Below are 26848 nucleotides of genomic sequence, written 5' to 3'. Positions count from 1 at the left end.
GTGGATTTACACATTTTTTATATTTTTAATAAATATGACCAAATTGCCCTCTAGAATGATTACACTAATTTATGTTCCCAACAACTTGCTTATTTTCCTGCCCCCTCAATCAACACTGCATTGTTTAATCTCTTTCAATCTGAAACGGAAATACTATATTCCTTTCCACTCTTCATAGCTTCAATTCTGTCCCAAACCATTTATGTCCAGGGGCCTCGAAAGACAGAGTGGGTTGAGTGACCTAAAGTAAAGGAATGTCGGCAAGCTTGTGGTTCTCTTCCCATAACTGTTCTGATGATGAATGAAGACATTCAACCTATAGAGCTGTCAGCTAAATATCACCTTAAAATTTTAGAGATTAAGAGGGAAAAAGAAAACGTAAATCAATGTAAGGGATTGCTTTATAAGCCAGGAAATAACATTGTTCGTACTAACGGTTCTTCCTGGTACAAGATACTACTATAGTATTTTATCCCCTCAGCGTTCTTTTTTTAAGTATTCTTCTGAGGACACAGAGAACTGGTAGACTGTAGAGCAAAGAACCACACTGTGGCCCCATACAGCCAATTCTCTATTGAAGGAACAGAGGGAAGATGTTCCAAGACATAGCATTGACCTGACTTTGAATCACATATTAGAAGGAAGTGTATTATGCTACACAGCCAGCTTCAGCTCCCCCTCTTTTCCCGGCCATAGCCCCCCATGTGTGAACTTACAGGCTACTAGACTTGAGAAAGAAATGAACCCACAGGAGTATGCATTGTCATATTTACATTTACTGAGCGAGCGCTGTGCCAGTTACTATGGTAAGCGCTTTACATATGCTGTCTCCTTTACTCCACATAAGAGCCTTGTGTGTTTTACGTACTTTAATTATCCTTATTTTATAAATGAGGAAATTGACTTACAGAGATTAACAATCTGCTCAGACACCGAGGTAGTAAGGAAAGAGGTAGGCTTCAACCCCAATCAGTATGAGTCAGAAGCCCACCCGGTTCATTACTCCCTTATGCACTGTATTTCTGTCTTCTGTTAGAATACTGTCTTTTATATAGTTCTCCACCGGAGACCTGTGAAAGAAGATCACTCTTCTTTGGGTGTAGGAAGCCTCTTTTGAAGGAGACATTATAGAGTCAGTCACTCAGGGAAGAGGTGGGGTCTCAGAAGGAAAAAGAGTTTAAAAAAAAAAAAAAAAAAAGACCTGAAAGTAGATCTCAGGTAAACAGAAGTGGAGATTTTGCGTTTTTTAAATGTATATCCTTCTCTGAATCTAGATCTTGAGGATTGTCCAGAAGGGTACTTCTGAGTGCTGGAAGCTAACCCCAAAACAAAAACAAAAAGGTTTCTCCAAAAGGGACAGAGAGTAGAGGTTAAGAAAAGAGAACCCAAGCAATTAATATAAGCAAATGGTAAGCTGAATTACCAGTATCTGGAGTCCTCTGTGCTTATTTTTCAGGTTTTTTTTCCCCTTATCATTTAGTGAGATTTCCTGCTGCAGCATGCACAAGAGTAAGAATGGCAGTGCTTGGCACCTGTGCCTCCCACTGGAAGTTCCCCCCACTGTTGCCCTCGGCCAGGTTATCCATCAATTCCCAGCATTCTTGTCCGGAGCCCCAGAGGAGCCTCCACACCCCTCTCTCCCAGGCCTAACGTTAAGAATGTATGGTATCTCATTCCCCTGCCCCCAATTATGGCATTTTAAGCTTTTTTGGGGGAGGCGGGGTGCAATCCAATTTCAGTAAGTACTGTTCAGTGACACATACTAAATAAAGCTGAGTCGGAGTGAGTAAATGACTTGGCCAAGCCTTCTCTTCCAGAGTCTTTCATAGCCACCACGGAATGCTGAGGTACCTGAGCACAGTGAGGTACAGCTCTCTATTTCAAAAGTATTACTCGTTCTCCTTTTCAAAGGTCACAAGGCTACACTAATTAACTTGTTTAATTAAAATAAATTAACACAGATGTGTCTGACACAGGCCAAAAGACATGTATTTTAGGTTGCAACTTCAACACAGAGATGAAAGTTGTGATTCTAAATAAGTAATCCTACTTGATGATAGGTTATCCAATCTTTAAATCAAAATTTTTGTACCATCACCGTTCTTGGTCTGCCCATTCCATCTTTGCTGTAGAATATAAGACCTTTACTTCTCCCATAAGGACATGAGCATAAAAAGACCCCAAAAGATGATCCAGTTTTCTCCCGTTGACCTGGGCCTTTCCAACAAACCCAAAATGTGTAGTCCACACATAACCCCCAGATTATCCTAGCTCCTTTCATCACATGTAAGCAGTGCTTTCCTTTTCCGAGGACAGAGAGGACAGGGGAATGTCTACCTTGGTTTATACTGAATTTGAGGCAAAGGTAAAAAGGCAGTGGTTGAGAACTGTCTTCTCCTGCAGCATCCTGCTTTTGCGGACCTCCATACCTGTGCGCATAATCTACCTAGCACACACTCCTCCCCCTCCAAGTCTTCCTGGAAAACCGGGCTTGATCCTTGAGAAATAGCCTGTTCTGTGAAGCCTTTCCCCACTGACCTCCTGGCCAAGCAGAGTCAGTCTCTTCTTCTGTTCCCCTAACATTTTAACCCAATCTCTCTGTGTTTGTCACATTGTATGAAATCATTGATTTATAAATCTATTTCTCCCACCAGACTGAACTTCTTCAGAATAGAGATTTTATTTCCTTTGTTTATCCCAGCACCTCACACATAATAGCTGTTAAGTAAATGCTGTCATATTGAGTTGAATCTTTATGGAACTTACTCTCTAAATTAGGATGAGGTCATGAGAGAGGGTACGGGATTTGGTGTGGAGTAAATTCCAGGGTCTGTCTCACCCCTCTTACAGTACACACGTGGTTACTGTAATATACATATCAGTCAGGATTCAAACAGGGAAAAACAAGCACTATGACACTGACAGAACAGGGAACTTGTTTTATGAATCAGACTTTGTACAATCTTGGGCAAAGATGGGAAAATAGGTCAAAGGAGGGAATTGAAAATTCAGAAGAAAAACCACTAATCAGCCCTCCTGAAACAATGGCCTGGGTGGACAAGTTGGAGCTTGCAGGGAATTCTAGCAGCTGGAAGTGTCACTTCCAGCTGCTAGAATGGAACCATGAAAGGATGTGGGGTCAGAGGGAACTGATGTAGGGTAGAAGTCAATGGAAAACGGCTGCCTTTGCATAGCTGCCAGCCTGGAAGTCTGCTGCAGAGTAGTTGGTGATGGGCTTGGAGTCATTCGTCAGCAGGACTGGTGGTTCTAGACACAGAGGAGGAAAGAACACGGACAAACTGAAACCCAGCGGCATTTCTACTGTTTTTTCTCACTCTGGTCACAGTGACCTTCACAAAAGCGTGGCTGCTACTTCACTTCCACCTTACAAATCTCACACAAATTTCTCTCTTGCCCAATTCTAGCCCACAGCCATAAAGGGAAATGCATTCTGGGAAAGTTAGTTCTTGTGTAGCCAAATTGGCACAGTACAAAGCCACAACAATGCACCTCTACATTTTGTAAGTTGAATTTAGTTTCAATTTTAGCAGTACTCACTTAAATAGGAAAACACAGAGCTAAGAAACATGTAGGACTTTATAGTTTTTTTAAAGGCATTCTTGGGTATTGCCTAAAAACATGCCTTACTAGCACACATTTCAGAAACAAATTGTTGGTTATAAATGCTAACCGGTATTAAAATTTTTAAGGTGATTATATAAACATTTCTTTATCTTTTGATGGACAACATAGAATTTAAGTACAGTTTTAAAAATCATCTCTTGAGATCTTCTGAAAAATGACAGAAGGAAAAAGGAAGTAACATTTGTTATGCACTGTGCCGAGGATTTCTTGTGCGTCTTATTTCATTTAATTCATATACCAAACCTGCGAGGCTCCTAAAAGTGAAGTAACTCAAGATCAAATTCATGTAAAACTGTTGGAACTTCATCCCAGAATTTAGCGTAACTTATATCTCAGCCTAGGCTTTTTCTCTTGACTTAGTTGGTTGTTTACTCCTACGTTTCTAATGTCTTGTTGAAGAGGAGATAACACATATATTAAAATATGTAAAGTGAACTAATCTTAAGAGTGCAACTCAATGAATTTTTCCATATCTACCTGCATATTCGTATAATCACCACCTAGGTAAAAACATAAAACTTTTCCAGTACCCTTGATTGGTTTTCCTTGGGCCGTTTGTGCTTCCCAGGTAAACTGCCTTAAATATTTGCATTTTTCGTTACACGGGTGGTGTCATTTTTGGAACAATGCTAGGAGGAGGTGAACATTAGCGGTGAAGTGAAAATGTTAAATAATGTGCCTTGAATTACATCTACTTATATCACTTTCTCTGTCTGCTTTTACCCTAAAACAGGTAATCAGATCCTGTCCCTTGGGAGCCTCTCAAAAGATCAGATTTATCCAATGAAACTCAAGGGCATCTCCATCTGCTATTCAGCTCTGAAATCTGCCTTGTGTGGAAATTATGTCAGCTTTGGCGTCTTCAAGTTGTATGGGGACAACCATTTTGACAATGTACTCCAGGCCTTTGTCAAAATGCTGCTGTCAGTGTCCCACAGTGACTTGCTAGTAAGCAATCGTGCATCACGGGAGTCTTTGTGTGAAATGTGAAGTAACACCACCACAGGCTTGGAATGGTTACAGTGAAGCCCAGGGAGTTAGAATAGCACCAGAACATTGTTATGTTTTAGGACAGCATCTTGATTTAACTCGCAGAATTTGAACAACTATAGTGGCTGTGTTTCTATAATTAAATGTGCAGTTTTGAAAACTGCAGCTACCACCGTCTGATGGATCGGTCCTCCAGAGTGCTCCAGGTTCTGCATCTAGAGAAAATGTCATCAGCAATTTCAACTGATTGCTTACAACTATACTCATAATTCAAAACAGGTCTGTCTCTTGGAGCAGAAATGCAGGATCGGCTGCAGGATCTTCTCCTTCCTTCTTCCTTCCTCCTCCTATGCCCTCTACTTCCCCTACTGTTTGGCTTCCCTTTGCATGAAAATTCTGGTGTGGCGGAAGGAGTGCTGAAATCAAAGTTGAGCGTGCGGGTGCATAGTCTCAACTCTGCCACTCACTAGTCATTTACCTTGAATAAATCACCTTCTCTATTTCTCCAGGCTTTAATTTCCTCACCTTTAAAATGAGTAAATTAAACAAAGTGATCTCCAGGTCCCTTTTCAACTCTACCGTCTAGTTTCTATGATCTATGTCAGTGGTTTTCAAACTTTGAGGCCCATCAGAATCACCTAGGGTGCTTGTTGGAAATTTAAATTTCCAGGCTCCTCCACTGAGCTGTGTCGTTACCACACTTTTTTTTTTTTAAACACCTCTGCATGATTGCACAAAAGCTAATATATGCCCAATGTGGCTGCAGTAATTACTTCAATAACAACCAAATTCATGCTCAGGTGTATGTAGTTCAGGCTTTACCACCTGCTCCCTGCCAAAGTTGCAGCTAAGATCTAGGGGGCCTTTGGTCAGCCTGAGTCATCCTGGACAAGAATGGACTAGTGGCACCCTCTTCCACCGTTCTAAGTCTTTATGGAACCACATCTCCAGCTAAAGTGGTTAAGCCTCAGTAGTAGAACAGAATGCTCATTGAAGGCTGCCTGTGTGACAGAAATTACAGACTAGAAACTTGACTCAGATCAACCATGCGTTAACAGACACCTCACTGAGAAGACACTTCACTATAGTTGAGGTCCACCAAAAAAACTGGTTGTAGCTCCAGGAATTTCTCTCATCTTTTTTCTAACAGGCAATCAAATCTCTAATTCACTAATTCTCAAAATTGAGGATGCATAGGATTCCCTTTATGTATGTAAAATGCATGTTTTAGGACCTCATTCCAGAGCTTTTCATTTAGTGAGTCTGGAGTGGGGATCAGGAAACTGCATTTTTAGCAAGCACCCCATGTGACCTCATGGAGGTGGCCTTAATCTCACTTTAATAAATACTACTCTGGTTTATTTCTCTTATGAGTGTTGTGCTTCTTTGGTATTGGCTTGAGTTTCATTTGAAGTTTTCCAGGGATCTTTCTCATACGCTTACCTTTTGCTCATAGTATATAGCAAATATTAAGCCATTGACCAAATTATGATTTAATTAGATGGGCAGGCACTCTGTAAGTACAACAGACCATGATGCCAAATCCTATTCTAACAGCAAAAGCTTTGTGTTAAAAAAAAAAAAAGAAAAAAAAAAAGGCTGCCTTACCACTAGTAATAACTGTTCAGAGTTACAATATCTCCATCCAGAAAATAGTTGTCTTTTTTTTTTTTTTCAATTTAAATTTCAGTTAACATGAAGTGCAGTATTGGTTTCAGGAGTAGAATTCAGTGATTCATCACTTACATACAACAGCCAGTGCTCATCACTACAAGTGCCCTCCTTAATACCCATCACCCATTTAACCCATCCCCCCTACCCACCTCCTTCCATCAACCCTCAGTTTTTTCTGTCTCTCTTGTGGTTTGTTTCCCTCCCTTGTCTTTTTCCTCCACTTCCCATAGATTTATCTGCTTTGTTTCTTAAATTCCACATATGAGTGAAATCCTATGGTATTTGTCTTTCTCTGATGGACTTATTTCACTTAGCATGATACATTCTAGCTCCATCTACGCTGTTGCAATTGGCAAGCTCTTATTCTTTTTGATGACTGAATAATATTCCAGTGTGTGTGTGTGTGTGTGTGTCTATGTACCACATCTTTATCCATTCATCAGTCAGTGGACATTTGGGCTCTCTCCATAGTTTTGCTATTGTTGATAATGCTTCTATAAACATTGAAGTACATGTACCCCTTCCAATCTGTATCTTTGTATCCTTTGGGTAAATACCGTATAGTGCAATTGCTGGATCATAGGGTAACTCTATTTTTAGTTGTTTTTTTTAAATATAAAATTTATTGTTAAATTAGTTTCCATACAACACCTAGTGTTCATCCCAACGGGTGCCTTCCTCAGTGCCCATCACCCACTTTCCCCTCCCTCCCACCCCCCATCAACCCTCAGTTTATTCTCAATTTTTAAGAGTATCTAATGGTTTGGCTCCCTCCCTCTCTAACTTTTTTTTTTTTTTGAGGAAGAATTCAGTCTTCTAAATTCCATACTACAGAATTTTATTTGCATTTAAGTGTTATCCATGTAAGGTAAAATTGAGGATACTTTCTGTGCTGTGTCTTCAAATTAGGATTTCTAGAGATCAAGAGATTCCTATTAGAACCCCCTTAAATACCGAATTGAGAATCATGTGTTTGTCATTTGTTCCATGTATTTATTTTATATATTTATATTTAGGTAGGTTTATATTTTCTAATATTATAAATGGCAGTTTCCACTAGACCTTAACATGTCTTTTGCTTCCCAGTGGCTTGACACTTGGTATCTCTGTGTTTTAGCAATATCGGAAACTGAGCCAGTCTTACTATCCACTCCTGGAGTGTCTCACCCAGGACCACATGAGCTTCATCACCAACTTAGAGCCTCCTGTACTGCTGTATGTTCTCACATCTATCTCCGAGGGACTCACTACTCTTGGTAAGTATTGTGGAGAACATGATTTCCAGAGGAAAAACTTGATTGTGGTCTCTTAATGTATGTGCTTACTAAGATGATCATCCTACAGATAGGAAAAAATTATGTACCCAAACTAAGATTATTTCATAATTATTGCTTGCAAGTGAGAAAATGCCTTTTTGTATTTTGATGTACAGCTTAATTTTTAATCCGCTTAAAGGTATAATTTATACACATTGATTTTAAGTGAACAGTTAGTTGTTCAGTGACTATAACAAATATATATACATAGTCATGAACCATCACAACTGAGATATGGAACATTTTCTTCACCACAGAAAGCGCTCTAGTGCCCCCTTCTAATCAGTCCCTTCCCCCTCACCCCAGCCCCAAGGAACCACTGTCTACTTTCTTTCACTATAGTTTACCTTTTCCAGAATTTCATCTAAGTGGAATCCTGTGATGTATATACCTTTCTCTTTCGTTTAGCGTAACGCCTTTGAGATTCTTCCATGCTGTTTTGAAAGTCAGTTTATTCCTTTCTGTTGCTGAGTATTATTCCATTGTGTGGAATACTACAACCTATCTATTTATATATTCACCAGCTGATGGACTTTTGAGTTGTTTCCATTACTTGGTTGTTTTGTACAATGCTACTGTGAGTGTACAAGTCTTTCTGTGGACAGGTAGTATTTCTCTTGGGGAAATAGCTAGGAGTGGGATTTTTGAGTTGTATGCTAAGTGTATTTTTAACATTATAAAAAAATTGTGATACTGTTTCCCAAAATGACTGTACCATTCTGCTCTCCCAGCAACGTTTGAGGGTTCCAGTTTCCCAGTAACCTCCCTAACACTTGGTATTGTCAGTCTTTTTAATCTTAGCCATCCTAGTGGGAAGTTAAGAGGAATCTCATGATGTTTTTAATATTTCTTTCACTACTAAATAGTGATTTGAACATCTTTTCATGCTTATGGGCCATTCACGTATCTTCTTAGTGAAGTATTTGTTTGAATCCTTTACCCATTTTTTTAAACTGGGTTATTTATCTTGTAAACATTTATTAAATATTCTGGATGCAGATCCTTTATCAGATATGTGTTTTGAAAATATTTTTTCAGGCTTGGCTTGTATTTTTATTTTCTAACAGCCTCATCTTATAAGAGCAAAGTTTTTTTAATCTTGAGGCAGTCCAATTTACTTATTTTTTCTCTTATGGTTCATGTCTTTTGGGTCCTATCCTAAGAAATCCTTGCTTAACCCAAGGCCAGACAGGTGGTTTTTGTGTTTTCTTCAGAAGTTTTATAGTTTTTGATCTTATGTTTAGGTCTGTGAACCATTTCAACTAAACTTTTTGTATATAATATTATGTATGAGACAAAAGCTGTTTTTTAGCATACAGTTATTCAGTTGTTCTAGCACCTTTTGTTGAAGAATGTTCTTTCCTTATTGAATTACTTTGTGCCAATTCTATACTGTTCTGGTTCTTAACTTTTGTCCTAACTTTCTGGTACATGTTGAAATCAGAGAGTATATCCCTCTAATTTTGTTTTTCTCTATTTTTTTTAATGTTTATTTATATTGAGAGAGAGAGAGAGAGAGAGAGAGAGAGAGAGAGCGCGCGAGCGAGCATGGGAGAGAGAGAGCCAAAGAGAAAATCACAAGTAGGCACTCGGCTGTCAGTGCAGAGCCTGACATGGGACTAAATCCCACAAATTGTGAGATCATGACCTGAACTGAAATAAAGAGTCAGACACTTAACTGACTGAGCCACCCAGGTGCCTCTGTTTTTCTCTTTTAAAGCGGTCTTGACTATTCTGGGTCCTTTGTCTTTTTATATACACCTTCGTGTCAATTTGTCAGTTTCTCGTTAGAAAAAATAAATGAATAGGGGAATTTTCGTGGGGATTGCGTTGAATCTCTAGCCCAATTTGGGGGCGGTTAACATATTAGCAATATTGAACTTTCAATTCCTGAAAATGGCATATCTGTCCATTTATTTAGGTCTTCCTTAATTTTTCTCAACAGCATTTGTGTAGCTTTAAATGTATGACTCTTGTACTTATTTTGTTATATTTATAACTACGTATTTTATGTTTTTATGCTATTGTACATGGTATTGAATTTTAATTTCCCATTGGTTTTGGCTACTGTGCAGAATTGCGGTTGATTTTTTTTGTGTGTTCACCATATATCCTTCAACCTTACTAAACCTACCTATTAATTCTGGTAGTTTTTGTAGATGTCTTAAGATTTTCTGCATAGATGTACCTACAAATAAAGACAGTTTCATCTCTTCCTTTCCAGTCTGTATGGCTTTTTTTTCCTTGCCTTATCACACTGGCTAGGGTCCACAATACAATGTTGAGTAGAAGTAATGATAGCAAACATTTTTTTCCTTGTCTCCAAGGAAATGTCTCCATTCATTCTTTCACCATTCAGTCTAATGTTAGCCATAGGTTTTTATATAGATGCTCTTTTATCTTGTTGAAAAAATTCCCTTATTTGTGGTTTTCTGAGAGTATTATCATGAATGAATATTGAATTTTATCAAATTATTTATCTACATCTACTGACATGATTATATGGCTTTGCTTTTTTAATACATTACATAATGTTAATCATCACATTGATGGGTATTTGAATGTAAAACCAACCTTGGATTCCACACTAGGTTGTAACACATCCTTCTTATATGGTATTGAAATCGACTTTCTAAAATTTTGATACAGATTTTTTACATCTATGTTCGTGACAGATATTTATGTGTTCTCAGTAGTTTTTCTATAGTTCTTCTTCCATATCTTGTACTCTTTGTTCTTCTGTATCTTTGCCTTGTTTTAGTGTCAGTCTAATGCCATCATAAAATGACTCGAGGATTGTTTCCACCTCTCCTATTTTCTTAAAAAGTTTGTGGAGAATTGTTACTAGTTCTTACTTAAATGGTTATTAGATCTCCTTAGTGAGGCCTTTAAGCCTAGATTTTTTATTGTTGTTAGTAAGTTTTTTTAACTACAAATTAAATTTTTTCATGGATACAGGACTATTCCACTTATTTATTAGATCTGGCATAGCATTTGGTAGTTTGTATCTTCAAAAGAATTTCTCCATTTCATCTGAAGTTCATCTGACATTGACATAAAATTGTTCATAATATCCCATTGTTATACAATATGACTTGAGCAAGGTCTGTAGTGATTCCCCTCTTCCATCCCTGAAATTGGCAATTTGTGTCTTCTCTCTCTTTTTTTTCTCATTCTGGCTCTAGATTGATCAGTTTTATTGCACAGAACCAGCTTTCAGTTTTCATTGAATTCTCTTTTATTTTTCCATCTTTTATTTCATTAATTTCATATATGGCCTTTATTATTTCCTTCCTTTAGTTTACTTTGCTTCTTCTTTTCTTAATTTTGTCAAGTAGATACTTAGATAACTGATTTTAGACCTTTCCTCTTTGCTAATATACACATTTAATGCTTTCATCTAAGCACTGCTATAGCTATTCCTCACAAAAATTTTATATATTTTGAGATTTTTTTTTTCTATTCGGTTCAAAAATATTTTCTAATTGTCCTGCTGAATTCTTCTTTTATCAGTGGATTGTTACTTAGAGGCACAGGGTTTTTAATTTCTGTATATTCACAGGTGTTCCTGATATCTGTTACTGATTCTAGTTTAATTCCATTGTGGTCATAGGAAATACTCAGTAATTTTTATAATCTTTATATTTATTGTGTCCTTTTTATGTTCAAAATACGATGAATGTGCCATGGGCACTTGAAATGACTGTGCATTCCACTGTTGTTGGGAAGAATGTTCTATGGTGTTCTAATTGTTCAGATTTTCTATATTATTACCGGTTGTTTGTTTTCTACTTATTCTATGAACCACCAAGAGAGAAGTGCTGAAGTCTGACTATATAGATTTTTCCATTTCTCCTTTCAGTTAGTTCTATCAGTTTTTATATAAAGTATTTCAAAGCTTTGTTACTAGATACATAAATATTTAGGATTGTTATGTTCCTTTGGTCAATTTTCCCCTTTATCATTATGAAATGACCTTCTTTATCTCTTGCAATACTCTTTCTTTTTTTTTTTAATACTCTTTCTTCTGAAATCTACTTTGTCTGATATTACTAGCCTCTCCAGCTTTCTTTTGATTAGGTTGCCTCTTTTTCTATCATTTCCCTTTTAATCTTTCTGTGTCTTTATATTTAAAGTTGGTTTCTTGTAGACAGCAGGTATTTTCTATTGCTATTATAGCAAATTTGTACAAGCTTGGTGGCTTAAACTAATGTACATTTATTATCTTATGGTTCTTTAGATCATAAATGTGACATGGGTCTCACTGGGCTATAAAATGAAAGTGTCAGCAGAGATGTGTTCCTTTCTAGGACCAAATCCATTTCCTTGCCTGTTCCAGTTTCTAGAGACCACCTAAATTCCTTGGCTCATGGCCCCCCTTCATCTTCAACACCAGCAAGATTGCATCTGTAACCATTCTTCTATAGATACATCTCCCTCTAAGTCTGACCTCTCCTGCTTCTCTCTTTTACTTTGAAGGACCGTTGGGATTACATTGGGCCTATCCAGATAATCCAAAATAATCTCCCTATGTTTTGCTCAACTAATTAGCAATCTTAGTCCACCTGCAGTCTTATTTATTCTTTGCTGTATAATCTAACACATTCACAGGTTCTGGGAATTAGCACATGAACGTATTTGCCAAACACACAGCTTATAGGTGGGTCATATTTTTATATCAAATCTCACTGTCTCTGCCTTCTAATTAGTGTTTCAACCATTTATATTTAATGTAAGTACCAGTGTATTTGAGTTTAAATCTATAATATTGCTACTTGTTTTCTTTTTATTTTGTCTGAACTTTGTTTCTTTTTTCTTTTTTTCTTGCCTTCTTTTGGTTAGGATTAATTACATCTTTCTTATGAATCCATTTTATATCCCCTATGAGTTTATTAGCCAGACTTTTTTATTTTTAGTGGTACTCTAGGGTTTATAATCTACACCTTCAAATAATATCAGCACAGTTTGCCTTCAAATAATCACAGTCTACCTCTTTCCCTCTATCTCCATTCCTTCTGGAACTACACATGTGTTATATATCTCTGTTATTATTCGAAGACTGGATGGGAAGGACTCCTTTACAGATCTCCAGAACTGTCTCTTTGTATAGCTCCCACTCCCTGAAGCTCTGTCCCATGAGTTCTAGCTGCCTCAGTCTCCCCAAATTCAAACTGTTTCTCTTCAACTCAGTGAGACTGCTTAGCTCCGTTTGGGTTCCCCCTTCCTGGTCTGTAGCCTGGAAACTACTTGGGGCAATAAGCTTGAGCAATCACATCATTTGTTTCCCTCCTCTCTGGTTTAATAGCCCTGTACTGCTTGTTGTGCAATAATTGAAAAATGTTGTTTCATATTTTTGTCCTGTTTTCTAGTTGTTTATGGCAGAAGGAAAAATTCTCATAGCAGTTAATCCTTCAAGGACAGAAACTGAAGCCTTGTCTTTTCTTATTACAGTTTGGCTTGACATTCTTTTAACTCACATCATAGTAATACTTGAAGATTTTAAATTAGTTGCAGGCGGCTATATTGCTCTCAAAGTGTGGTCTCAGGCCTGGAATCTGCATTTCAACAAGGCTCTCAAGGGAGTCTTGATGAAGTGGCATTAGGGAGGGAGTACTGAGCTTGGATGTAAGTCCTGGTGCTACCACTTATTAAGTGTATGTTTATGGACATGTACTCTGTGCCTGATGCTGTCATAGGTGTTTTCAGATGGGTACTTCAGCCTTGTCCTTCTCAGAACCACTGTGCCTACCAAAACTGGGTTACATACTCTGTGTGTCCTTATTTCCTACCTGATTGCAGTTTTCTGAAGGACAGAAACAGTGTCTTGAGGCAACACTTTATTCCCAGTGCCTAGCATATAGTAAGTGCTCAGTAAATATTTATTGATTAAGTTAATTGAGTAATGTTATTTTCATTATATTTCATTATACAGATGAGTAAGCTGTGGCTCAGGGAAGTCAAACAACTTGCAGAAGGTCACACAACCAATAAGTGCCTGATCTAGGAGTCTTTCTGACTCGAAAACCCATTCCTCTTCGCCTCACCTCCCTGCCCTAGATCTATCTAATCTTCAAGAAAAAGGACTATCAAAAGTACCCACTTGGGTTTCTCTTTTTCCAACAATAATAGATCTGCAAAGAGGCATTTATAGTTATCGTTTGGGTTACAAGCAGGCTTCAGTTCTACTTTAGCCTCTGGAAAAACTGAGACAGAAGCACACACAAAAAAAAAAAATTGAATCAGTGATAGGGTAGTAACTCACCTAATATGCTTAACATGATATTAACAATTTTTGGTTATCCTCATTCATCAGCATTTTTAGTTTCAGGCAAGCTGCAATGTGGGGAAAGAGAAAGGTGAATGAGAAAAGTGACTATATTTTCTTTTTATTTTTTTTAAGTTTATTTTAAGAGAGACAGAGACGGCGTGAGTAGGGGAGAGGGAGAGAGAGAAGCCTGACCCAGGGCTCGCAGTCACAAAACTGTGAGATCATGACCTGATCTGAAACCAAGAGTCAAATGCTTAACCAAATGAGCCACCCAGGTGCCCCTATTTTCTATCTTTTTATTACCCAGCCACCATCACCCCCCACCACACTCTTACATATAGAAACCATTCTCTTACATATAGAGACCAAGTGCAGAACTTACAAAAAGCTGCTCTTAATAATAGTGACACTCAAGTCATTCATTCAGTAAGTACCAATTATGCACATACTATGTACTTGGCAGTACTAAAGGGAACAAAACAGAGAAGGTCCCTGCTGATGTGAAGCTTTTACTCTAGAGGGAAAAGATAAACAATAAATAAATGACCACACACACACACACACAAACACGCACACGCACGCACACACACAAGAAAAAGTCAAGTCATTGCAAGTGCTAAACAAAGACTTAAAATGGGATAATGACTGGAGAATGATCAAATGTGGCTTCTTTAGAAGTGATCAGGGAAGGCCTCTGAAGATTAGCTGGGGCAGCAGTGAGGGTCATTCCAGGAAGTAAAAGATAGCACAAAAGGCAAAAACAAATTGTGAGGACAAGTGAAAATTTGAACCAACTGGAAGCCACCAGACCTTTCCTCATCAAGGCCACTATTAATAAAATGTTCATTATGAATAGAATATGTTGTTATTTTGAACACATTCTTGAATTAGATTAAGTGGTATGAATATAACATGGAAACAAGACATTCAGGAAATATTTAGAAACTTAGAGACCTTGTACACTAGTTTCTCCCACCAAAAACATGCTAAAAGTAGAAGACAGCTAGCTATGAGTTTGCCAAACAAAATGATGGGCTTTGTATTTAAGGGACTGAAACCGCCAGGAAAACAGATGGGAAGTGAAAAGGGGGAAGCCTACTGTGTGTTGAGCACTATGTTAATCTTTACACACTTTACTAATTTCTCACAAGACCTTGCAAAATAGGTGGTATTGAGCACATTTTACAGAGTTGCAAATTAAAGCTCCATGAAGTTAAACATCTAGAAAATACAGATTCAAATCCAGAGCCACCTATTTCCAAAACTGCGCACCACCCAGACAGGCCTTTCGTTTCTGAAATTGCCTTTCACACTGAATTTTTCTAAGACCTCCTTCCTCTCTTCTGCCATGGTGAGAAATTTTGAGCCAAAGCCAAATTTTAGCTCAGCCCCATTATTATTCTCCTGACTCAGTCAAGCAACTCTTTCTTATACAGTTAACTTTTCAGAACAGTTTTCCATGATGGGTCCTAGTGAACAGGAGGCTTATTAATGATGCATGTGCTTCCTTTGGAGACCGGTTGCAGGAGAAAAGGAGCATTTGGTTTTAATGCCAAACAACAAGTTGCTAGAGAGAACAAAGTGACCATTCGACTTAAACATTGTGTCTAAAATTGTCTACATTGCAGTCCAACTTCAGCTCAGGTCATGATCTCAGGGCTCATGAGTTCAAGCCCCACGTCGGGCTCTGTGCTGACAGCTCAGAGCCTGGAGCCTGCTTTGTATTCTGGGTCTCCCTCCCTCTCTCTCTCTCTCTCTGCCCCTCTCCTGCTCATGCTGTCTCTCTCTGTCTCTCAAAAATAAATAAACATTAAAAAAAATTTTTTTAATTGTCTACATTGCAGATAAATCCTTTTTTTTTTTTTTTTTTTTTTTTTTTGGGACAGAGAGAGACAGAGCATGAACGGGGGAGGGGCAGGGAGAGAGGGAGACACAGAATCGGAAACAGGCTCCAGGCTCCGAGCCGTCAGCCCAGAGCCCGACGCGGGGCTCGAACTCACGGACCGCGAGATCGTGACCTGGCTGAAGTCGGACACTTAACCGACTGCGCCACCCAGGCGCCCCTGGTCATTTTTTTTTAATGTTTACTTATTTTTGAGAGAGAGAGAGAGAGCGCGCGCGCGCGCGCGCGCGCGCGCGCGCGCAAGTGGGGGAGGGGCAGAGAGAGATGGAGACACAATCTCGAAGCAGGCTCCAGGCTCTGAGCTGTCAGCACAGAGCCTGATGTGGCGCTCGAACCCATAAACCATGAGATCATGACCTGAGCTGAAGTCAGATGTTCAACAGGCTGAGCCATTCAGGTGCCCCGAATGAATCCTTTTAAAAGATTCTGAATACTGGGACTCCTGGGTGGCTAATTCGGTTAAGTGTCAGACTTCGGCTCAGGTCCTGATCTTGCGGTTTGTGAGTTCAAGCCCTCCATCAGGCTTGCTGCTGTCAGGGCAGAGCCTACTTCGGATCCTCTGCCCCCCTCTCTCTCACGCCCCGACTTGTGCTCTCTCAAAAAAATAAATAAAACATATTAAAAAATTTAACAATTCTGAATACCAAGAACCAGGACAAAATATGAAAATTCATGACTTCTGCCCATCCTTTTATGTCAGGAGAGTTTCATTATTTGAATCTCACATGATAGCTTGAGCTGCAAATAAAGAAAACCAATAATAATACATAGTCCTTAGCACTATTCATTCTGTTTTTGATCAAACGGCCCTTGATCCTTATGATTCTACACCTTTCAATCTACCCTAAAATAACATTTATCCATTTCAAAGTCCCCAACCATAAATCAGCCATAATGGAATCTCTTCTTCTTGCTTTTATTGCAAGGATATATGTTCCAACCTTCATGTCTAAAGTGTTTACCTGGCTTTTTCATAGCTGACTCAGTAGATTGGAACCTTTTAATGCAACCTGCATGGCATGCGGTCACCAAATCTATGTAAAGTCTTTATAATTTTTGTATGATTGATAGCATATTGCTCTTTACTGGTGAGGGAAACCATATCTATTTCCTGCTCGCTTCCTTTTGTAGATATTAAGTTACTTAATCCATTTACTTTCATGATTGGGACGTCAAAAGTAGAAATGTGAAGGAAAAGAGAAAATCAACCGAGCTCAACCAGTCTGTACCTGATTCTTAGGCCTAGATCTTTTCCACTACATTATACTACCTCCTGGAATTATAAAATCTAATCTTCCTTTTCTGCACAGCAACCCAGATAGTGGGGAGAGATAAACGATTACTCCATCAATCAAATGCCCTGATTTTGGGAGAAAAAGAGCCCCTTTCTTAAGAGGAAAGTATAGCGCCACAATTTGCCTGTATATATAGCTTCCATAGCGCTATGGTTTCCCTAAACTATTGTCCATTCCCATCTTGTAGACCTTCATTCAACCCCTACTGATCCTGCACCAACTACTATTATCCTCTATTTTATTTTTTTATTTACTTTTAAAGTTTATTAATTTACTTTGAGAAAGAGACAGGGAGGGAGGGGCAGAAAGAGAGGGAGAGAGAGAATCCCAAGCAGGCTCTATGCTGACAGCACAGAGCCTGACACAGGACTAAATCTCATAAACCTGTGAGATCATGACCTGAGCCAAAATCAAGAGTTGGACACTTAACTGACTGAGCCACCCAGGCGCCCCTGTTATCCTCTGTTTTAAATGCATTTATCTATCTGTATGTCAGAACTTTCCACCAAGCCTACCTCTTTCTATTTCTTATGCCATTTCTCTCCAAAACAATTTATATGAAAGAGTTTGTAAACTGTGGTGTTCTGTCGTTCTAGGTATTATTACTAAATACAACTCAAGACCTATAAAACCTTCCTCAGACTCGCTTTGCCTACTAACATTGCACCTCTAATCTAGGAAAGGCACGTGTGTCTCAAAACCTCAGAGATTCATAAAATGAATAAGAAATTAATGACTGCCTTAGGAAGTTTATAATCTGCTGGTTCCCAGCCCCACTCTCCCTGTCTGCTTTCCTCATCTGCATTTACCATTTTTGCCATTTTTGAATGTTTTTAACTGTTCCTCTTGTCACTTCTGTTACTGATCATAAACTCCCCCAGGATCGTGTCCGTACATTATTACCTTTGGCCAAAAAATCTGGGCAGTGTCATTCTATGAATCAGAACCATGAACTTTGTTGGATAAGCTCTTTATCTCCGAAATTCATTTTTCTTACTGAAAAATGCAAATAACAACACTTACTATATACAAAGTAATTGTTAGAAGTAAGTGAATAATAACCCTAATGTACAAAGTAGATAGTCAATAAATGGTTGCTACATCATGTCACTTGCTTGCTTTAAAAAAGAAGCCTTTAATAACACCTCTGTTGTCTTTCAAATTAAATGTACTGTCCCAGCTCACTGTTGGATGCCCTCAAGGAAGACACCAACCTACTTTGTCAGCCTTCTCTCTTATGACTCCCTATATATTCTTTCACTCATCCCAAAAGTCCTACTCCCTGAATATACCCTCCTCTTTCCAACATGAGGGCAAACTGGTAGTAATTGTCATCTTTTGAATCCATTGTGTTTTAAGAAAGTGTTTGATGGTTACATGTATTTTTGCTTAAAACCTGATTTTGTTTAATGTATATTAATTTTCATGGTTAAAAGTATAAATCTAGAACCTTAGCTCCTTGTTTATTTTCAGACAGTGGCTCCACAGTCATCCAGCCGTGTGGCATTGGGCATGTCATTTAATCCCTCACTATTCTTGCCTGTAAATGGAGATAATAACAGTTACCATCACAGAGCTATTGTGAGGATGCACAATAATTTGTGTAACTAACACAGTAAACTGTCAGTAAATATCAGCTGTTTTTATTCTGAGACTTTCTAGTTGTTTTCTTCTCATTCAACTCTGCAAGTTATTTTACAAATGCTGAGAAAGGTTAACTGGTTCTTTCAGAGTAACAACATAGCAAGTCATTAGAAAAGATGAGATTTGGGGCGCCTGGGTGGCGCAGTCGGTTAAGCGTCCGACTTCAGCCAGGTCACGATCTCGCGGTCCGGGAGTTCGAGCCCCGCGTCGGGCTCTGGGCCGATGGCTCAGAGCCTGGAGCCTGTTTCCGATTCTGTGTCTCCCTCTCTCTCTGCCCCTCCCCCGTTCATGCTCTGTCTCTCTCTCTGTCCCAAAAATAAATAAACGTTGAAAAAAAAATTAAAAAAAAAAAAAAAAAAAAGAAAAGATGAGATTTGAAACCAGAGCTGTCTGACTCCAAAATCCCTAACTTCCCACCACACTGTGCACATTGTGTGAATCTCTCTACCTGAAAAATATCCTTCCTTATGTCTAACTGAAATAACTTTCCCAAGCCCGTCTTAGGTTCTGTCTCCTTCGTAAAGTCTTTTTGATCCCCATCCAAATGTGATGTCTTCCTCAAAATCCGCCCAGCAGTGTGTCGCTCATTTTTGGCTAGCACTGAGCAGCAGTGACTTATGTACTGAATCACAAGCTCTTTGACCAGGGTAGAGGTTTCCCCTGAAAGAGAGCATTTTGCACCAAGTCCACACCCTGTTTCCTCTGCAGCAGAGCACTTTGCACCAACAGACGTTTAATAAAGTCACTTGAGTTGAACAGACGATCGTTGAGGTCACAAATGGAAAATTCTGTCCAATTCAATCCAGGAGTCAGTTACTTAACTAACAAGTCTCTATACCAGGTCTTGTAGTAGACACTGGGTTCAAAGAGATAAGCAAGGTAAAATCCCTGCCCTCAAGGAGTTTTACAATTTGATAAAAGTGCTTTGAAACCAGAAAGTGGTTTTTTTAATCGGAGGCATTATAATTAATCAGATGAAAACTCACTTAGTAATGCGAAGGAATTCTCATTTATTGTTCGTACAGATACAGTTGTCTCCTCCAGCTGCTGTACCAGTTTAGACTACATCGTCACCTACCTCTTCAAGCACATAGCAAAAGAGGGCAAGAAGCCACTTCGATGCAGAGAGGCCACCCAGGCCGGTCAGAGACTCTTACATTTTATGCAGCAAAATCCAGATGTCCTACAGCAGGTAACTGGTGGTCGGTCACCTGACTTAAGAAACAGTTTCCCAGAAGCCTAGACCCTGAATATCTCTTAGAACAAATGGTCCTGGCCAAGACCCTTTACCAGTTACTCTCTAGGAGTATTTTCCCGCAAGGTAGGGTAGCACACTAGCTCACCCTCAAGACATCTCTCTACGTCTTTCATCTTACCCCAGCGAAGCTAGGATGCAAAAAAAGGATAGCTCTTTCAGAGGCCTGAGAGCAATAAAAAGCAAAGCCAGAACTGGAAACAGTCAACCTCTGCTTTCTTTCCTGGAGCCTCTAAGTCTTCTAAAGTTTGCCTGTGAGTACTCTGTATGCCAGGCAACTTGGTGAGAACTTTCGGTTCATCATACTACAGTTGGTATTCTTCTTATTTAAGATAAGAAAAGTTCAGGTAGGTCATATTCCCAAGAGCATTTAAGTAAAAGGAATAAAGCCACAAGTTCTTTATTTTCAGATGTGTTTTCTGACTGGCTACTATGAGTTAGGTCCAAGTTTAATAGTGTTTTTTGAAAACTCACTTATGCAAATCACAGTAACAGCATGCATAAAAATGAATAACACGTGCCAGAAATATTTCAAAGAGAATGATGCCATTTTTCTATAGAGATACCATCACTCTGATGTTCTCCCGTTCTACTGACTTTGGAAATGATGCTGTATACCTCTTCCACTTGTTTCATTTTGCCAAATTATCTTCATAATAGTTTGTGGTTTGCAAATGTAAACACTTTAACAAGGTTACCAGCCTTGTTAAACAAGGCACGTGCCACCAACGGAAAGCATCACTCTGAGTGAAGAAATGATGAACATAGAATGGGCTGGCCATGGAAGAGGTTTTCTTCCTGGCTGTCATTTTTTTACTAATATGCAAATTAAGTTATATAAACTTGCTTTTGGTGATGTCTCAGTAACCTGTTATTTTCCTTGTGGGGAGGTGTGTAATTAAGATTTTGTGTAACTAAACAAAGTGCTGTATGCCTGTAAATACTTGGTTATGATCCTGGAATTGTTACGACATGTTGGTGATATGGTAAAGAGAAGAGGAAGGTAGCACACGTAGTGAGGACTTTCTGTGTACAAGGTACAAGAGCCACTGAGATTCATAAGACATAATTTCTTTCCTTAAAAAGTTTCTGTCACGTGGGACAGAGATGATGGGTTAGTTACTAGGTAACAAATTATATGAATAATCGAATTATATGAATAATTTGATTAATATAGTGGTGACAGAGCTTGACACACGAGGAGAGGACTTTCAGAGAACTCTTCTCATTTACACCCCCACAACAACCCTGAAATGTAGATATCGTCATCCCCATTTTACAGATGAACAAATTGAGATGCAGAGAGATCAACTGGAAAGTGGAATTGAAACAAGGTTCATCTGGGTCGAAAGCCTTATCACTTATACCATTGATTCTCAAGGGCCTAGTGGTGGGGATAAGATCTCATGTTCGTCAGAAATGCCATTACAAGATATACATTTTTTTAAATTAACTTATTTATTTTGAGAGAGACAGTGTCCTCGTGCACATTCAACCAAGGGAGGGGCAGAAAGAGAGGGGGAGAGAGAGAATCCTCAGCAGGCTCCACACCATCAGTGCAGAGCCCAGTGTGGGGCTCCAATCACCCACCACGCGATCATGACCGGAGCCGAAACCAAGAGTCAGACACTTAACCAACTGAACCGTATATATATATATATATATATATATATATATATATATATATACACACACACACATATATATATATATATATATATATATATACACACATACACACACACACACACATATATATATACACGAGGTGCCCCTCAAAATATACTTTCTATCAAGAATGTACCTCTCCTTCCCCCTTCCCCACCTCCCCAGCTGCAGTAACCTGTGGTACTGTTGGGGGTGTCCTGGCCCTCCAGTGTTTTGCAAGGAGAAGGTTGAGAACCACAGACTGAGAGCATGCCGCCAGTGGAGAAAATAAATACCCATGAATTGGCCAGGAATCAGACCCAGCCCCCCACCCCACCATGGCAAATGACAAGTCCACCACCAAATCCCTCCTGCCAGCACTGAGCCTGATCACAATATTGTCTCATAAACTTTGGCAGAAACTTTTAAGTTGGCAGAAAATTTTACCAAAATCAATAGGCTGTGATTCCAGACAAATACCATCAGACTGTGCAGAGCAAGTGATGTGGTTGTACAGGACACCATCAAGTTTGTCTTTACTCAGAATTACCATGCGTTTGTTGGTTTAAGTAATTTCTGTGTGTTAATAATACTTGGTAATCCTTTATTTTATAGCATATGACTAAGTAGTGATATATCTTTATTAACAGCAGAATACATTCTATTTATTTGGAATGCAGGCTTTCAGATAGCATTTTAAATATTAATGACTGGTCTCTGGTAGTCAGCATAAATATGATTTGCATTAGCACTAGGTTATATCATCTTGAGTGCCTCTGATGTCAACTATTGGGTATAGTAATATCTGACATCACCTCCTTAGGTCACTGACAACTTTGACCTCTATTCTTATGCACAATTTCTGTCGTCTCAAAAGCTCTTTTGAATTGATTTGAAATTTTGACTCTGCCCTTTATGAGGCAGTAAAATTGATAATTATTCAGATGGGAACTGAGCACTGAGTGAAAAATCAATTCTACCCGCTCTCTGCTGCGTATAAAATTACTTCTGAGTCGGCTGGACTGAACGGATGGCCGGAGTAAAAGCAGCAGGCAGGAGTAGTGGGAAGAATTAGCCGGACGGAGCTAATAGCCTGAAGGGATGGACTTGGAAAAGAGGGAGTGGGCCAGTTGGGGGTTATTATGAGCAAGGATGGGTCCCATTGATCATCTGTTTACATCAGCTTTCCAAGACCTTATAAATCAGCCCTGAAGAGCAGCAGAACTCGAGATTTCAGCATCTTACCAGAGGGACTTTGTATTAGATTATTCTCATTTTCACACTCAGATGAAAAGTGAGCCATTGATTATTCATTGGTTGCCCATTAAATGCTGTTTTTATAGATGATTTGCCTATCACTGAAGGTAATGAACAAGGTGGCTGCTTTATAACTCGAGGTTTCAGTTTTCAAGGCATCTGTGTCGGTTAAGTAATGCCTAACCCTATTAAAAGGAATGGGTTACAAATTGCTTAACAGTGCTGAAAAACTAGACCCTAATGACTAATTGTGCTTGGAGTTTAGAGAGGGCTTGTCAGCTCTTTAAACTAAACTGATGCAATGATACTGCAATTATTTACCAGTTTGAACTGTTTTCCCCCCAACCTGGATGTATATTGCTGGAAGCATAACTGCACGATGAGTGTCCATTCCAAATTGTAAAAGTTATCTCCTCAAGCTTCCATAGCAAATGAAGCAGGAACCCACATAAATGGTTTTCCAATATCCTCATAGACCTTTCGATTTGTGCCTACCAGCCTAGGAAGCACATTGTAAATGCCTTGCACCTGGAAATGTGCTTATCGTGATCTGTTATGTGACTGTAGAGCCTCAGTGTCCTTATTTTTTAATTAAAAAAAAATTTAATGTTTATTTACATTTTCTGAGAGAGAGAGACACAGAGCATGAATGGGGGAGGGGCAGAGTAAGGGAGACACAGAATCTGAAGCAGGCTCCAGGCTCTGAGCTGTCCGCACTAGAGCTTGATGCGGGGCTCGAAATCACAAACTGCGAGCTCATGACCAGAGTGGAAGTCAGATGCTTAACCGACTGAGCCACCCAGGTATATTACTATTATATACTATTATATTACTATAATATCACTAAATGCAGCCTGCCTTGGTTTCTTTATAAAACACCAAGGATATATGAACCAATGACGTTTCTAGTGTATAAGAGGAATACTATTTTCATATGAAGAATTTTTCTATGATTGTTAACCGATTCACAGAAAGTTAGAATTTGAAGATTATTTTAGAAGAGTTCTCACTTTACATATGGAATCTGAGGAATAGGGAAGTTGTTATGCCTCTTGTGAGATGGTACATGGTTCAGGAGCTGATAGTTGTAGTATCTATTATTTGAAAAAAAAATTTTTATGTTTTATTAATTTTTGAGAGAGAGACAAAGACAGACCTTGAGTGGGGGAGGGGCAGAGAGAGAGAGAGAGGCAGACACAGAATCAGAAGCAGGCTCCAGGCTCTGAGCTGTCAGCACAGAACCCAACACAGGGCTCAAACCCACAAATCGTGAGATCATGACCTGAGCCGAAGTTGGACGTTTAACTGACTGAGCCACCCAGGCGCCCCAAAAAATTTTAATTTTTTATCTTAGAGTGAGAGAGAGTGAGAGAGGAGCAGAGAGAGAGGGAGAGAGAGAATCTTAGGCAGGCTCCACACTGAGAGCAGAGCCCCGATGCAGGGCTCGATCTCACCATCATGAGATCATGACTTGAGCTGAAATAAAAAGCCTGACACTTAACCGAGTCACCCAGGCACCCTCTCAATGTTTTTAAAAATATTCTCTAAATAAGCTATTGTCCATAATCTGTAAACAAATCTAACTTTGCTAGCATTAAATTTAGTCCACTTGAGGATCCACTGTAATTAAGTGAATCTATTTCAAATAAGATTACTGTCTCACCAGCATTCCTTGGACTTAACATTATTAAGGAAAAAACTCCCCATGTATTTTTATGCCATTAGCACAATAAACTACGGGCGCCTGGGTGGTTCAGTTGGTTGAACGTCCAACACTTGATTTTGGCCCAGGTCATGATCCCAGGTTGGAGGGATTGAGCCCCACATTGGGCTCTGCTCTAAGCATGGAGCCTGCATGGGATTCTTTCTCTCTCCTTCTGCCTCTCCCCAGTGCGCATATATGCGCTCTCTCTCTTTCAAATAAAAAAATAAAAATAAAAAAGAAAGAAAACTTTAAGGACAGGTCAATAGTAACAGTGATTAGGCACAGATCTGCTACAATATTTGGAAGATTAAATTTGTGTGTGAAATGTTTTTAGTGTTATCTCTGGGCGTGTTAAGTGTTTGCATACGTAAGCCGAAGATCAGCACTCATTCAGTTATATCACAGAGTGAAAGATTTGCCCAGATCACTAAATGCAGGAGCATGTTTTGTAGAATTAGAGGGCAGTTCAGAAGTGTGACTGATTCTTTTTCAAATTATAAGACTAGGACACTGATGATGAGTGCTTCTCTACATCAGAATTTCAGTTAAAACTAATTGTTCTAGAAAGAGTAGCGCCTTCCACAGAAGTAGAACAAGAACTATGTGGCCATGTGGTTGTCAGCATCACTGATTAGATCATGCAGCTAACTCATTAACAGGGTATTTTTAACAATTATATTCTGTAAAATCTAAATACATTGAAAGGAACAATTAGAACATTTAGATTTGAATTTATTTCACCCTTATCTATGTAACTATTTGGCACAAGTCAGCTATAATAAAAACCCAAAAAGAGTTCTAATTATGATTTTATCTCTCTTCTTCTCCTGCGCACACCCCCCCGCCCCCCCCCCACACACACACCCCGACCGCAACCTGGCATTTAACTACAAATTGTGAAGAGCTGTCAGGAGCTATAAGAATCATACTTCAGTAGGGATGTACGCTGAAAGAACATTCACCCTTTTCCTCAATCAGTCAGTCAATCAATGAAAATTGCTTTTGTATAGTGCTCTTCATGACATGCATCCCAAAGTGAATTACAGCAAAAGGGAAATCATCTGCTCTTTTTTCATTTTTGTGTTTAGATTGAAATGCTACTCTGCTCAACATTTTGACATACTATACAAGACATCTTTCATACTTAAGGTTCCATTCCCTAAGACTAAGGAGGAGAAAGTGTAGCCACATATTTAACTCATGAGATTTTGGCCTGTGGAACCTGAGCAACACCCTCACAGTGGGAAACGCCTAAGTAGATGAAGTACGTTCATGTCTCTCAGCCTCTTAAAAAACAATTAGCCCGGTTTTCTAATGTTATCAAAGACATTTCTAGTGAACCCTAAATAGAAAGGGTGCCCTCCACATGACCCATTAACTCAGTCTGGTTGATTTGCAACTTTATTATCAAAAATATGGCAGTAGATTGAAACTAAAACCCCATGCTGAAGGGACATTCACCACTGGACCAGAGGACAACGTGGCTATAAAGCACTTAAAGGAAGCCAGACATAGGTCAGTAGACACCAAAAGTATAAAACAGGAACTCACATTTCAGGACAGAATTGTTTTTTGCACATGCTGCCACGATCTTGGTCTTCTTCACAGCGTTCTGTGCATGGCCTGTGTATTTATTTTTAGGAAAAAATACTACTGGCAAAATATAAGTGCTTACCGTGTGCAAGAAATAGCTCAAGCTGCTTACATACACACGTAATCTGATTTAATCATCACGTTTCTCTGTGAAGTGCTAGTATTACGATCACCAGTTTGTAATTATAGAAACTGAGGTACAGAAAGATTAGGTACTTTTCCCAACGTGACACATAGTAAGTGGAAAAGCTAAAACTTGGGGCTATTGAACTCCAGAGTTGACATGCTTAACCGCAAAGCTATAGTTTGTTGGCAGCGACTAATCAGAGGTAGCACATATTTTTTCAGCACTTACACTCAGGCAAGTTGAGCTTCCAGTAAGTCCCACCGGGGCCATCCCTAAGGTAGAGTGATTTAGAGCAGTCATCCTATACCCCAACTTTGTGCTGCAGCCGGGATGAAACAGATGGGCAGTGACCCAAAGAGGCAGTGGGCAAGGGAGAGGGAGGTGGCTTTGCCAGCTGGTACAGAAGAGCCTTGTGCTTCCCAGCATCACGGCAGAGTGAACAGACCTTCCTCTAACTTACTCTATACCTGTACCCTATCGTTAATGCTATAGCCAGATCCCAAGAGTATAAAATGGAGTAGGACAGATA

The 26848-nt window shown here is 39.2% G+C and overlaps 1 protein-coding gene across 6 annotated transcripts in view; it reads left to right on the top strand.

Annotated features, from left to right (window-relative positions):
- RANBP17 (RAN binding protein 17) overlaps positions 1-26848 on the top strand; it is a 339120-nt gene that overhangs the window by 289330 nt on the left and 22942 nt on the right. For 5 of the 6 annotated variants that reach the window (XM_047842084.1, XM_047841836.1, XM_047841964.1 and 2 more), the window contains 3 exons: positions 4379-4593; positions 7427-7565; positions 19761-19927. In XM_047842084.1, coding sequence (XP_047698040.1) covers positions 4379-4593; positions 7427-7565; positions 19761-19927 — 521 coding nt within the window. The remainder of the gene's footprint in view (positions 1-4378; positions 4594-7426; positions 7566-19760; positions 19928-26848) is intronic. The other variant, XR_007148529.1, reaches the window with a different exon arrangement.

The sequence above is a fragment of the Prionailurus viverrinus genome, chromosome A1 (assembly GCF_022837055.1).
Source record: "Prionailurus viverrinus isolate Anna chromosome A1, UM_Priviv_1.0, whole genome shotgun sequence".
Lineage (NCBI taxonomy): Eukaryota > Metazoa > Chordata > Mammalia > Carnivora > Felidae > Prionailurus > Prionailurus viverrinus.
Note: the sequence above shows the minus strand (reverse complement) of the source record. Positions and strands in the feature narration are given on the sequence as shown.